The sequence below is a fragment of the Anopheles funestus genome, chromosome 2RL (genome assembly GCF_943734845.2).
Source record: "Anopheles funestus chromosome 2RL, idAnoFuneDA-416_04, whole genome shotgun sequence".
In the NCBI taxonomy this organism is placed as follows: Eukaryota; Metazoa; Arthropoda; class Insecta; order Diptera; family Culicidae; genus Anopheles; species Anopheles funestus.
The window spans coordinates 55,228,919-55,244,021 of NC_064598.1; the positions used below are offsets into that span (position 1 = coordinate 55,228,919).

The window sequence follows — 15,103 nt, forward strand, 5'->3', positions numbered from 1 at the left end:
GAGGTCTGGCGGCCTGCCATTTCTGGCTTTCCTTCACATTATTTACCCATAGCAGGATTTTCAATCCTTGGTACCAGGTTACGGTTCGGATGGGATTTGTTAATCCCATCTTGCCGTGTAAGATCGGTGCCGTTACCGTATAGACCACCGAACCACCTCTATTAATATCCTATTACACTTCAAAATTTACAATTCAAGAATACGATACGGCCTTGATACGGCATTCTTAAGAAGCAAAACAAAAAAATGTAAACTTGCTAATGTTATGCTAGGTCGCTAAAACGTGGAGCCATGTTCCAAAAGTTTTGCTTTACAAATGATGTACATCATCTTGCTGAGACAAGTGAACCCTTTTTCCACATCAAATGTACATATACATAGCTGTACATACACTAATGCGAACTAATTATGATAGTAGCGAAAGGAACCGCACAACGCTGGATGATAAATTATGCTACTGTTGATAAATTAACGAACACGATTTAAAATACATTTGTGTCGCGTTCGTTTCCAGCACGTTTAAACGACGAACAGACGACAAGACCCCAAGAACTAGCTATATAGTCTGTCGTCGACCGAACGGTGGGCTATGAATTGAAAATGAAAGACCGAATCCGTCCAAATCGTCGACGCTGTCAACGTATCAAATCATTTTACGATGAAGCGGTTTGTCGGTCAGCGCTGGATGGATGTCTCCGAAGCACTGAAAATTGGAAGCATCACCCGATCCTGATGAAATCCCAGCTAGCGATGAAATATGATGGCAACCGGCAAAGTTGGTCGAGCAGTCGAGCAGTACGTGCCGCTTTAGTACGAATCTCATGAATGATGTGTCTTCCTGTTCCGGCTTTAGTTCTTGACGTCAACGAATTGATCGCTCGGATCTGAAACGTTCGCACTGCAGGCTGCAGCGAATGGCTCCAGCAGTACGTAGTACGAATCCCGTACCAAACGAAGGCAATTTATTAAGTAAGGAAAACTTCACTCCATTTTCTCGGAGCCACTATCGAAAAGCCCTTCCCGGTGACTTCCACCGCACTGCACTGCATACACTCGCAAGAGGCGTCAGTTAAAGAACGCATGAAATGAAATGTTCCTCAATTGGAAGATGGCAACAAATGGATCCAATATCTTTCCGCTACGTTTTATTCCATTGTGGTGTGACATCGTCAAGCGTCTCGTTGGACGCAGCCCGCGAGACTCATTGGCATACTTTTCTTTTTTTTTTTGGTCATACATTACGATTCTTCACATCAGTTAATACATACCTCCTTGTCACAGGAAACACCACAAACCGGTAGCGTGCCCGTAGCGAACGGCTAAACCATATAAAATACAAATTCATTTCATCTCGTACTAACATCAACGAATACCAAACACCGTACAGGTGCAAGTCATTTAAAATGAAGTACTGCTGGTACGCTCTTTGCAGGATGGAACTCAACATCGTACACGATGGTGGCAGGTATCGCGGGAGAAATTAATTAATGGAACATTTCAAGTCGTAAAGTAAATATGCTGCTGTTGCTGGTTCCCAATGCACATACCGAACCCAATTTCTTTATACTCCATTCGTCAAAGACGTGATAGCACTGAAAATCTGCAGCTTTTTTGTGCGTTCAACCGTTAAACCCCAACTCCTAGGTACAAAGGGAAGGAACCTGTGACCCATGTCCAGCGAAGGTATATTTCGAAAAATCGATTTTAAGGAAATTAAACTACACTTTGTTGTGTGATCTATTTTATACACTTCTTCGGCCGTTCCTGGTGCATCCCAAAGGACAAGTGGGACGATCAAATGAGTAAAATGAAATGAGCCAAGAATGCAATTAAAAGTTATCCAATGATTTTTATATTTCCTTGTGCTTTTTTGCTTTTCTAAATTTACGCTTGTAGATAAAAATGGGCTACGTAACATGATGTTCGCGATGCCATCGTTAGTGGCATCGGTGGATTGAGAACGACAGCGAGCGGAACATGCCTTTTGGCAAATGATTTTGCGTAAAGTCGTTATTTAATAAATTAATTTAATTCTCTTAAATTACTGTTATAACACAACATGTTGTGACAGAATATTCACAGTACATTTAACACTTTTACTGCCTAGTTTATTAAGGAGATTACTTATGTCGTAGCCGGATAGTCACTAGACACCTCCGAGCAGCCCTTTGCACAACAAGTTATCAATACGATATTTTAGATTAGAATAAGCGTGCGGTAACGTGCACGTTCGATGAAATATTAATATACTAGTTAATAGGCCCGGTTACAGGGCTACACAACAGATCTACGTAATGCCGAGGTATGTTCTATGGAGTTTTCGTCACATCTAGTAAAAGTTTTTTTTTATCAAGCTGAAAATCTTCTGATGTAGTTACGGCTTACATTGGCGATACTACGGTACTTACAGTGAAATCCAGCCTTACAGACTGAATATGGCAATTTGCTTCGAACATCAGGTGTAAAAACCAAAGGAAAATATAACCTGTGAAAATATTTTTTATCAAATCGAAATGTTCCTTACCCTTCATCGCGAGCTACTGATATCCGATTTAAGAATTATTCGTTCTTTTTGCAGATTTCAAAGTTGGTCAAGGCTAATGTTAGCCCGGCCATCGTGGTTTTGAATTGCTTCTTTTCAACCATCTAAAGTTTCCAATTTACTATCTCTATTAATTTACCATTGCGCAATGAACTTGGCTCAGTCGGAATTGCGCACAATAATTCCACTACAATCGCCAAAATATGGAAAATTCAGGTATGGAAGATTTTGATAGAAGCTAGAAAAAACTACATTTGAGATAGACTGGGCGTCTCTTCAATCCTGATTTCATAATGTGTCATTATAGGATCGACCACGGAAAAGGAATATTTTCGGAGCGCATGACATGTATTCCGTTTCCTGTAACCTAAAAAATAGTAACTTCTTGAATAAAATGTCTAAGAAAATCCAAAATTCCTTACCCCTCACCGACAACGAATGAGATCGGCTTAACGCAGTATATTTATGAATGTTTTCACTGTTTTACAAAATTGGCAATGTTCAATTGCGTACCAGTGGCCCGGTTCCCCGGTCCTGGTAATATTATCACCATCTTCACCAGCTATTGCTTTTATCCTTAACAGGCATCTTCACCTGGTATTGAGTTCACTCTCTTTTTTTTAAATTCATTACAACTTGAAGAAGTCTTGGCCAGTCGTTACTGGCCGTAGCGAGACAGTCAACCCTGCGTACAGGGGTTTGGCCTGGATGGGATTTGTTCACCCGTTCTGTTGTGTAGATACGTGTGCCACTACCATCCAGCAATTCCCGCTCAGCAATTCAAAAAAGTCAAATCTTCGTGCAATATTGCTTCAATATTCTGGTGATAAAATGCGGTTCATTTTGCGTTCTAGAATACTTTCACTTGGCCAACACACTCTGGAAACCGCACCACTTGTACCATTTGTTGAGCCAACCTACTAAGGAATATTTAGCATCGTCCTACCGTCAACCATCGTTTTAAGCATTTGACTGTATCGATTCACATTTTGATAAGTTGAAGTAGACTTAGAACCTGTGCAACAACCAAAAAACGATACCGATCTAGTGAACATGCAGGGTTTGTTGATTGAGCTTTCATATTGGGCAAATTAAAGTTTTACAACACTGGCTTAGAAAAACAACTATAGCAACACTGCAGTAACGCTGCGTTACTGCACGAGTAGAATTTGTATAGCGATGCGTCTGTAGCAAAAACGAGTAAAAAAAGATTATCGTTCAGCAGAAATATTATAGAATACACATCCAATCGCCAATATAATAGAATACATCATATCGCTCGACGTAAAAGAAGCTGTAACGAACCTGTTTTTAAAGCCTAACGGAAAATCGCTGTCGGAAAATCGGAAAAGCGCTTGGCAGTCAACGTGCGTTGGTTTTATACGATGCTTTTATGCAAAAACTAGCATTCAAACAAGAATAAATAAAATAGTTCATTCCAATAACCTTCAACAACTCAACAACACGTATTGCTGGACTGTGTTGTGTCATCACTCTATGTACAGCACAAACACTCTTAGTATGGACCAAAAATTTACACGTGTTGTGTTAGTAGTTTGTCACCTATAAATGATAACAACTTGATAAACAAGAATACACAGGTCTAAATTACATTTTGTTTTTATTATCTGACGCTAAGTGTCGCGTGAGATAGTATGATTAAAAACAAGCTACTTACCGACTACCGTTAATACGTTTGTTGCAACTCCCGTGTAAAACGAAGGTGCGTCCGCCGTTACTTCGCATGTAAAGTTCCCAGATAAATTGAAACCCACGTTTCGTAACGTTACGTGCGTTGCATTCGATACAGTCATCTGTAAGAAGATAGTGAAATAAAAAAAGAAAATAAACATACGATCGATTAGGATGGAGAAGTAAAAGAGCACGAAACATTCATCCTGTTTTTTACAAATTAACCAGCTGATATCGATTGATCAGAAACTGAGTTACGGTGCAGCTTTCATATCTAGATGCAATTATTCTTCACGGATTATTATCACATTACAGCTATCGTTAGCTATCTTGTCGATAAAAGTGTTCGATCTTATCTTCTCCACGGACCGGATAAAACACAATTAGTGCGGTTTAGACGGAAATTGGCGTAAACACCTTAAACCACACAGAAACGAAGTGTTTGTGGTCAGTCACGCATCGGTCTCCGCAATAATGGTACTAATTTGCGTTCTGCTTCTTACTTGCTTTTGTGCACATATCACGGTACATGGTGTGACCGGCAGTCCATTGTCGGCCTTTGTCACCGTTGCAGATTTGGGACCAACCCATCCGATGGATAACCCGGACTGGGTGCCCCCTACGGGACCTACCAGAGAAAAGGATCGTGAGTACTGGCAGGCTAGTGGGCAAGCCCGACTACGTCGTCAACTAGAGCATAGCAAGCAAAACCTTGCCGTGGCCAAAAACGTAATCATCTTCCTGGGAGACGGCTTGTCAATACCGACGCTCGCTGCCACTCGAATGTACATGGGCGGCGAAGAGTTGGAGCTTTCCTTCGAAACGTTCCCCCATACGGGACTCGCGAAGACTTACTGCATTAACTATCAAGTGTCGGATTCATCCTGTACGGCTGCCGCCATCCTGACGGGAGTGAAGAACAATTATGGCACCATCGGGGTCAGTGGTCATGTGCCGCTAAAGAACTGCCCACTCAGTTTGCAGGAGTCGAACCGTTTGACATCAATACTGAAGTACGCCCAGGAGGATGGTCGCTCGACGGGCATCGTCACTAATACACGAATAACCCACGCAACACCGGCCGTTGCGTACGCCGTCTCCGGGGCACGCTACTGGGAAGATGATACGGAATTGCCTGCGGGCTGTGTAGACATTGCCGCGCAGTTAGTTCATGGCGATATCGGGACAAACCTTACCGTGGCACTCGGTGGTGGATCAAGACATTTCTATCCAACTGGCACGTTCGATAGTAATGGCGAACCGGGAAGACGTACGGATGGTCGCAATCTCGTGACCGAGTGGATCGAGCTAACAGCAGCACGTGAACAGCGGGCCCAATTCATACATGACCGGGTATGTAGCATGAGCCAACAGCTCCCCATAGAATCGCCCCCCCAAATGTGAACGCCTTATCGAAATCTGTTCCCCAGGCAGGACTGTTGGCCGTCCAACCCGACCGGGTGGATCGGTTGTTTGGATTATTCAACGGAAATCACATGTCTTATAGAATGCTGGCCGATCAGCTACGTGAACCATCGCTCGAAGAAATGACGGTGAAAGCATTGGAGATACTTCAACGCAACGATCGTGGATTTGTGTTACTGGTAGAAGGTAAGTGCTGTAGTATATAGTTGCATTAAATATTAATTACTAAAACATATGCAAAGTAGTTTTCGGTGTGTGTGTCTATTTTGTTAGTAATTTCGTAAGCTGCAAAATATATTGCAAAATCAAGACTGTAGTATATTTTGAGTATTTTTTAATCAAGGCAATTAATCGTTTTTATTTAATTTAAATTTTGCAATTCAAACAACTAAAGCACCATAAGAGGTTATTTTTCATGCAAAGAAACGTATTTGAGTGTAACTTATTTGAGATGAGCAACAGATGTTTGTTTATATTATGTGATTGTAAACTATAGTATAATTGTAGCTTTATACTGTGCTTATATACTATCGTTAATGAATGTTATTGTGTGACTTGAATCTGTTTTCCAGTTTTATTAGTTTTTCTTTTAATTCATGTAGAACGGCCTAGCCGTATTGCTAGCAGTGTTATTAGTTTTCAATTATATTTTGCACTTATATATTGTAAGTGCTATAACAGCTGCACATTAGATAAAGGAACAGTAACATAATTCAATTTCACGTAGTACTTCTTAAGTGATCCACTTAATATAGATGTTAAATCGTAACATCATCCAGTAGTTGATGTAAATGCCTTGTTTCATAGCTTTTCATTCGAAAGCCATACTTACTTGCTTATTTGTCATATTGATTCACTACGCACAGTGAATGTAGCTACGAATTGGATGGTTTCAATTGAAGCCGATTACCCATTTCTGTGTCAAAAGATCCTTTTTTTCCGCTAGCAATCACGCAGACAGAAATGTGTGTTCATCTCCTGCTCGTACGGAACATTACATCTTGCAGCAGGAGAGCAGTACAATTTCCCTGATGGCCAGAGCTTTTCCGATAAAGAGCCTTTAAACCATTTAAACATTCCCCACCGATTTTCGTCTACTCGAACACTTTGGCCGATTTATTTCCATCTCGTCTGTTTACGTGCTCTTGGGCATAGAGTTGCTTGTTGGGTACGCAAATGCTCTGGCAACATACGAGCCGAATGTGATGACAAGTTGACGTGATTGATGCAGTGCTTCCCCACCGGTGGCCTTTTCCAACCCTCCCAAACCGGATTCCTTAGACACCATGCTGTGCTGTTGTAGTAAACGCGTTTCACAATGGTGCAGTGATTCAATTTTTCAAACCTTATGTACGACTCAACCATCAACTGAAGAGCTGCAGGAAGTCAGCTTTGTGGCATTGTTTTAGCAATGATACCACGTCATGCGTGTCAAAGTGCCAACGTTTTCTAATCTTTCGCCTTCATGCTTCACTATTGGTAGAGGGTTAGCATGGGGTTAAACTCAGCCTTGTTTTTTTTGTCCTATACGATTGAATAGGTGGACGCATTGATCACGCACATCATGATAATTTGGCGAAGCTTGCGTTAGATGAGACAGTGGAACTACACCGAGCCGTCGAGCGTACAGTTCAGCATCTGGGTGACAACGTACAGGAAACTTTGCTGCTAGTGACGGCGGACCATTCGCATACGTTCACGATCGGAGGATATCCGGTGCGAGGTAACGATATCCTCTCGACCGGAGATTTTTCGCGCTTCGACCGGATGCCGTTCTTCACGCTGACCTACGCGAACGGTCCTAGCTATTCGGACCACTTCTATGAAACCGGTGGCCGCAGGAATCCGGACGACATGCGGGACCGATATCACGATCCGGACTTCACGTATCCGGCCGCCGTACCCTACGAGGACGAAACGCACGGTGGGGATGACGTGGCCGTGTTTGCCCAAGGCCCTTGGGCACATATTTTTAGCGGTCTCTACGAGCAGCACGTCATCGGACACGGACTGCTGTATGCCGCCTGTCTTGGACCGGACACGTTCCAGCAATCGGATGCGTGCCGGGAACGTTTACGAGGTGGAACGGCGGAACCGCTTCGCGCGGTAAAACATTTACTGGTGATGCTCCTCCTGTTCGGATATCTACGAACACATGCATTTTAGATAGTGTAGTATCAACCGCGCAGGGATAATGCTTATAAGAAATGCTAAACATTGAGGAAGAAACGAACAAAACAAAAGGTAATAAATTTATTGTAACGGCTTGCGAAACGTGCGATCGGAAATTATTTACAACCAAAATACCAATGAGTTTCCCTTCGCAAAGAAACGCTTCAGTCTATGCAAAAGGGAAACCGGTGAATGTACCGTACCGATAAACAAAAAACACAACTTTTCCGATAACAAACGACAGTTTTTACTTTACGGTTGGCAAACTTCGCGCCGATCCTTGACCAAGCGTGGGCTCCACGCCCAAACAGCAAAAAGCTTGCGGAGAACAATGTGAACTGTTTAAATATTTGATTGCTTCTATCCTATCACTTTTCTCAGCTCGTAGTCATTTTTTCGTGTTTATTTTCTTCTTCGTTCTTTATACACACACACACACACACACACACACACACACACACACACACACACACACACACACACACACAAAGCATCCCCCCCCTCCGTTCCGATCCACGTCGGGAGAGAAAAGCGCAAACTTTCTATTTCAGTGCGCCATTTTGCTATTTTCATGCAACAACGCGGACGGTAATCGATTCCCTGATCTGGTTCGGGGCACCTGTAGGCCTTGCGAAACCGTAATTAATCAAAAAGTTTTTCCCACGGCCAACCCACCGAAACTTACGGACGCAAGGGATTCGAGAACAAAACGACACCACGCAAAAGGCTGCCTTTGCCACGCTCTGGCTACATTCTTTGCCACAGAGTGAAATTAGGATCGCCTAATGAAGTACCTCCGCTTGGTGCAATCAATCGATTCGTACCGCGCCATTGCTAAATGCTTTCCAGTGAAACTGTGTGCACTTTCTGGGCAAAAAAAACGTTTGTAGCTGACCGTCTGGGCCATCTAGAGAAAACGAGCGAACGGGAACTTAGAACTTACTAACACAAATGGACATTTCCCTTCGATTCCAGTGAAGCCAGTAGGTGGGAGAAAAATGTGGATACGGTTCCATTAGTTGAACGTGTCCGTCTAACAACTGACCGCTAATCCGACTCAAATTCCGCACCACCACCTGCAGGTGCGTTGGTCACTATCCATCATTCTGCGCGTGTCAGAAGTTTTGCTGTTCGCCGTTTCAAATCCGTACCCGATACGTGCAGATTGCTTTGGCATTTGTGAAGCTTTCGCTCACGCTTGTTCCGATACTTTTGGCACAGCGTGAAGCAAATGATTGGTTTCATAAAAAAACGACTTCTTACAGGCCACCTCCCTTGATCCCTGGTTAGTGTTTGTGGTTGATTTAAGAAATTGATTTCTGTCCGCCCGTTACAGTAGCAGCGCTGTGTGACGAACTTCCACGATAGAAGGGAAAAATGATTTTCCTATAATAGCATTCAGTCAATTGGCTGATCTTTCTTGTGTGTACGAACACGTTTAGTATAACACTATTTTTAAAAAGCAAATTATCACTCCAAAGTATAGTGATGTACTGTTGTGAATTTTGATATGTGTAACAAAATCTACTATTATGAAATTTTTATAACAATTTTAACATGTACACCACTCGTGTTACGGATGCAAAACAAATTAGTACCTCTACATCTCTATCCGTAATTCAATCCGATCAGTGCCGTAAAATTGTGCCCGTCTTATCAAGGTTCCATCATCCAATAGCGCTCTTCAGTGTTCCCAGCAAAGGGGAAACAACATAAGATCAATTACTTTCACTCGAACAATTTGGTAAGACTTTCGACAAACCATCGAATACACGGTGAAGAGAGAGTTTCGTTCTCAACACCCTCGGCGTACTTTCTTTTATCCTTTTCGCTAACGGAACGCAACGGGCAGGGTGACGACGACCGTAGCGTTCAAACAAGGCGCTTGATTTGAAGTTCTTATACCGTCGGTACCGTGCCATGGCCGGATCCACGGTTCGGCGCTTGGTTGGGCACAAGTTTGATATTAAAAATCATAATTAATGATCTTAATTAAAATAAAGTCATCAACGAACAAAACGAAGATGATGGCAGCCTTCTGCCCGTAGCCAACTTCTATTCGGTTCGGAGGTCCAGATAAACAACATGCATAAAAAAGCCATCTACAGATGCACAATCTACCCGGGTATGAGTTGATCCGGTTTGATTTAGATTTTTTTTTTCGCTCCTATTCTTCTTCCACGTAGCTCTTCGGCTTTGATAATCCATCCATCTTTACATCACCCTACTAAATAGGGACCGTTGGGAAGGGTTCTGTCCTGACCGTATTCAAACGCTCCATCGTAGTTGATGATTTCTTTTTATGTAATTAAAATTGTGCTTTCGTTTTCACTTGTTTTCGTGGTCAGTCCCTTACCAATACGAACTTAACGGAACATCACAGCTGTATGTGTGGAGAGTCATGAAGGTTTTTCACCCATACTTATCGGTCACCGACGTTCATCATTGCAAAGGCTCACAAGGCAGACAACAAATAAAAAGCACTTCAAAAAGTAGCAACTCAAAACGAATTGTGCATTGCCATGCCCAAACAAGCTTTACTTTCGGTTTCCATGATACTCATTATCCGAGCTTTTTATCTATAAAGGATAATAATACCTGAGCATGTCATTTGAAAAGATTTGCTCTCCGACCCTTTTTTCGACTACTAAAACAGGAACTTCTTTGTAAGGCGTGAACAATTTCTATCCTTATACTGCCAAGGGATAAACGATACCGACTTGAAACGGTTAAGCATTCTTCTTAATAACTCCTATCAACAGAATAACAAACCAGAATTTAGGCTGGCAGTATTTTAATAATTTCATAAAATTCAAAATGAGTGAAAAAATTGTTATACCTAATATGATTGTCTTTATTTCTTTAATAGTTTTTAATAGTAAAATTATGTTCAATTATGGTGGGAAGTCGATTGTTCGTGCTTATTGGGATTAAGTCGCTGTCGGATGGGTGAATAACACGGATAATAAACATATGTCTTTTAATTGATAAATATTAGTCTATAATATGTGATGGGTCCGGTAGGCATGAGGGCGGTCCGGTGGTGCATGTGATAAACGGCGCCAGTCCACACGGCCGGACCGGGTTCAAATCCCATCCGGACCGTTCCCCCGTAGCAAGGACTGACTATCCGGCTACGTGGTAAAATAAGTCTAGTAAGCCAGAAATGGCTGGCGTGACCTGTAAGGTCGTTAAGCCAAGAAGAATATGTGATGGGTGGATTTTTTAGTGCACGACAATATTTTTCTAAGCCGTTTATCGTTCAAGAGAAATGTTTAATTCTAGGACAAACTTGAGTAATTTGCAAAACTCACTATTAAGGCCTTTGCATATTATTTGCCATCATCGGTTTTGCATTTAATGAGTTAAAATAATTATAATTGCGTCAAATGGCATGAAAAAAAGCACATACGCATTAGGAATTAGTAATGATTTACACCAGTTAAGGATATTTTTTTACGATGAACTAATGAACTAAGTCAATTGAATAAGCAATTAAGCAATTGAAACCCTAGAGAAATTATATCTACTTACGATAAGAGAAGAGTTTATAGTGAATATATTTTATATAATATGAGAACCCTAATTAGTCACCGTATTTCGTATACCATCCAGACCGTACCCCCTGGCAAGGACTGACTATCCAGCTACGTAGTACAAATAAGTCTAGTATACCAGAAATGGCAGGCATGACCTATGAAAGTCCGTAAAGCCAAGAAGAAGAATAATATTTTGCATTAAGAACCCGCAATCGTATTTAGAACGGGTTTTATAAATAGTTAGGAATGAAACTGTTTTAAAGCATTTCAAAGTATTGTATAAGTAAAATAGTAGAATGTGTCACTTGTTCATAGAAAAGCACTGTAAATATTAGATCAGTAATTGAATATGACAGGGAACGTTTAAGTAGTAACGTAATTAATCGCTAGCAAAAGCCGTAATTATCGAATTTATTTAAATAAATAAATATTATTTTACCGACAAGAGGGTGTCGTATCTAATTAGGCAAAGCATCAAAAAGCATAACCAACATACAAACATGCTTAGAATACATTGGCGGGATTTCCATTTATCGCTAAATATTTTTTAGGCATAATGTAGCTGCTTTCTGACGGTTCGGAGAAGGAAAAGTCTTCCAACCAAAAAGAATTATATCCTAGTTTAAATCATCATTTGCTATAAGCAAGACGGCCTGGTCCTTTTTTGGAATAAAAAATATAGAAATATAATTTTAAAAATCATCCTTTTTCATCCAGACCGGCAACAAACGACTTGTTCTGACTTTACGAATAAAAAAATACATATCCCTCCACCGTTTTGGATACAGTATGCTTATGAAACAAAGTTCCATCATTTTGCAACGTTTATTCGTAGCTTCACCGCGTTCATTGAAATCATTAATTAAACTACAAAGTACAACCAAATCCAGAGTTCCTTCCCATCAAATCTAAAAATAGCCAGCACAGATACGAAAAGAGACCAGGCAATCCAACAAGCGAAGACGATAAGAATTTCCATTTAATTGAACTAAATTCTCGGCTGAATACCATTCCTTCGATTTCTAATTCCCGACGATGAGTAATCGAACAGAATCAAAACCATTCGCCAGTCCTTTCATTCATCCGGTCAAATTCACACATTCCAGCATCACACCAGGAAGCGAATACACCAAAAACCCTCCCGCCCCCAGAGTACCTTTATTGTGGAAGAATCCTCCGTCAAGATTACAGGCGCGGATCGTTGAGCAGTAGCAGCGGTTTGGGCCAACTTCTCAAACACTTCCGTTTTGCCCGATGAGCGAGCGATTATGCAAATAGGCGGGGAGAGGGAATTGAAAGCCTTTGATCAAATGTGTAATGAAATAACCGCGCATAAAAGCAGGCATCCATGCTAGTTAAAGCTTTGGTCAGTGTGAATTGCTTTGTTCGATTCGCTGGTGATGCTGGGAAATTTAATCTTCAAATCTTTAGCAAAATGCACTACCGCCGTCGACCGATGTTGCGTTTGCAAAGGTGCTCCACTCGTAACACCACAATCAGTTGACATTATTTACACAAGACTCAGGCACGAACGAGAAATTCAGCGTACCTTGGAGTACACACAGCCATCAGCCGTTGGAAAGCGATCCGTTCATTGGGCAATGGAAGGAGATTTTGTTTACTTTGCGTTGGTTTACCCTTCGCATGGTCCAACCGGGACCGAGTAACCGTGACCAGTAATCAAGGATGAGCTTTGTCGAATACTGTCCCGAGCGCATCGTCGTATGACGTCTCGCAGATTAATTTAAACCACCAGTATGGCCGGCTGGGAAGACAAAGACAAACGGTCATTATTTGGCGGGCGGTTACGGAACCGCGCGATCTAGGACCAAGGGGATCATCGTACTCCACGGTTTCTCCACCACCTTGCACACCATATGCTCAGTGCCGGACGTGCTAGTGCCATACCTTTTCCTGTCGACACACCAGCGCAACTGAACCGTGAACCGATAGATAATCCAGTGCTGTCCGAATGTCCGGTAAAGCTCATTTCTTGATTAGATATGCAAATTGATTCATACCGCTGCTATAATACTGCACCGGTGTCTGGTAAATCGGATCCCTGTCAGAGCAGCTTTAGCGTGTCCTTTCGTTACCATGTACACGGTTTGCCAGCCCACGGTACAGTACTGTGTGAACCATCAGGTAATAATGGCGTGCCAATACGAACGGTCGAACATGATCGTCGCAAAATCTGCCAATGACATGGGGATGGTGTGCGTGTGCACGGCATAACCATACCGTGTAATGTGCCTGACCAAGTGGAACTAATTGTTTTGTTGAAGTGCTGTTGAACCGCACCGATACAACAGTCTTCGATAGCCAACCTTGAACCTTGATCACGATAAGACGTTCCGTTGCGGTAGTACGATCAACATCAAGCGCCTGACACAGATGCTTCCCATCTCGCCAGCTTGCGAGAGACAAGTTTGGTTGATTAATTAGGCGCTCATTAGGTGGCACTGTTGTATGCTCTGGTACGCTAGCTGCAACGACAAACTATAACCCCGACCGGGAGAAGATTAAACCGCTCAGAATCGATGAACCTAGTGTCGGAGCTGACCGAGAAACGGAGGCTCATTATTTCTTGACGCTTGAAATCTGTGCTTCCTGTCACCTGTCACTGCCACCGTGGAGGTGCCGTTCACTTCACCGAATCGTCCACCAGAACAGACAAGGAACCATAACAGTTAAAAGCGTCCACGATAGGTGAAGATTTTCCCGAAGCTGGTGAAGATTTCAAGATTGCTGCTGCAAGGAAAAAGGATCAAATGTTCTCGGCAGTGTGTGTGTGTGGGTGTGTGTAGTTGCAGATTGCTTGCTGGTAGGACATTCTAGGAAGCCTCGTGGTAAGTGTTTGCAGCGTATTGGGCTAATGGTCACGTGATTATCTTCCCGGGTTTTACGACACTGCCACCCACTGTCGTCAGCCAACCAATTTGCAGTGGCACCGTCACCATTAGGAAGTGTCGGAAGATTGGGACAAGTATCACACCCCGAAGGAAAGACAATCACTGCTAACTCAACCATGTGCAATGGTGTATCGGTAAGCCCTAAGCTTTTTTGTGGTCGGAGGTAAAAGTATGCTACTGTGACCATTGTGCGCTTATCCGCAGCTGAACTGACTTCGTCTGAGCTGCTAGTAATGCAGTACCGCGTCGCATTGGGTGCAGTAGGTGAGAAGATATTAAATGTAATTGTTATGGTTAATTCTTTACGACAGCAGTCGGTCCAGTTACGGTCACAAAAGCGAGCAAATGAGCTTTCTGGCTAAGAAAACCAAATAGTTTGGTCTTTTTCCCCCTATACAAGATAGTGAAAGACATCGTACGAAAAGAGAAAAGTAAAGCTGCTGCAATTACAAACACACAGCAGGAACCGACCATTAAACTTTAAATGATCATAATCTATTGCGAATCGTAACACAAAAGAGAGCAAACTGTTCCAAGCGAAATTGTCTTGTGTCTGTGGCAGGATTGGTATGTCTTATTCTCAAAAAAAAATAAAAATAAAACACAAACAAAAAAAACGAAGGTGAGTCTAGACTCGTTACACTAATTGAATAATTAGAATCGTCTTCTTATGGCTTCGGGGCCAGGAAGTTTGAACAATTTATCAAAACCTACATTTATACCCAAACAAATCAATTCATCCGTATCACAACATCTTTCAACCATTTCATCATTTATGGACGCCATAATTTAAATATTACATTAAATGGTTTGTTGACAAA

At 42.1% G+C, this 15,103-nt stretch overlaps 2 protein-coding genes across 6 annotated transcripts in view; one reads left to right on the top strand and one right to left on the bottom strand.

Moving 5' to 3' along the window:
* LOC125760686 (uncharacterized) overlaps window positions 1-15,103 on the bottom strand; it is a 111,772-nt gene that overhangs the window by 73,632 nt on the left and 23,037 nt on the right. For 4 of the 5 annotated variants that reach the window (XM_049421059.1, XM_049421058.1, XM_049421057.1 and 1 more), the window contains one exon: window positions 4,221-4,356. In XM_049421059.1, coding sequence (XP_049277016.1) covers window positions 4,221-4,356 — 136 coding nt within the window. Of the gene's footprint in view, window positions 1-4,220; window positions 4,357-6,491; window positions 7,271-15,103 lie in introns of those variants that run through there. The other variant, XM_049421060.1, reaches the window with a different exon arrangement.
* On the top strand, window positions 4,365-13,528 carry LOC125760679 (alkaline phosphatase-like). Its single transcript, XM_049421046.1, has 3 exons — window positions 4,365-5,587; window positions 5,665-5,845; window positions 7,200-13,528. The coding sequence occupies exons 1-3, from the start codon at window positions 4,709-4,711 to the stop codon at window positions 7,823-7,825; spliced, it is 1,686 nt and encodes a 561-aa protein (XP_049277003.1). The 5' UTR covers window positions 4,365-4,708; the 3' UTR covers window positions 7,826-13,528.

Bases quoted from the DNA above. Each gene is read 5' to 3' on its own strand.
- LOC125760679 (XM_049421046.1), top strand. From the start codon at position 4,709: ATGGTACTAATTTGCGTTCTGCTTCTTACTTGCTTTTGTGCACATATC. The intron at 5,588-5,664 runs GTATGTAGCATG...TCTGTTCCCCAG, and splicing joins CCCAATTCATACATGACCGG to GCAGGACTGTTGGCCGTCCA. The intron at 5,846-7,199 runs GTAAGTGCTGTA...ACGATTGAATAG, and splicing joins ATTTGTGTTACTGGTAGAAG to GTGGACGCATTGATCACGCA.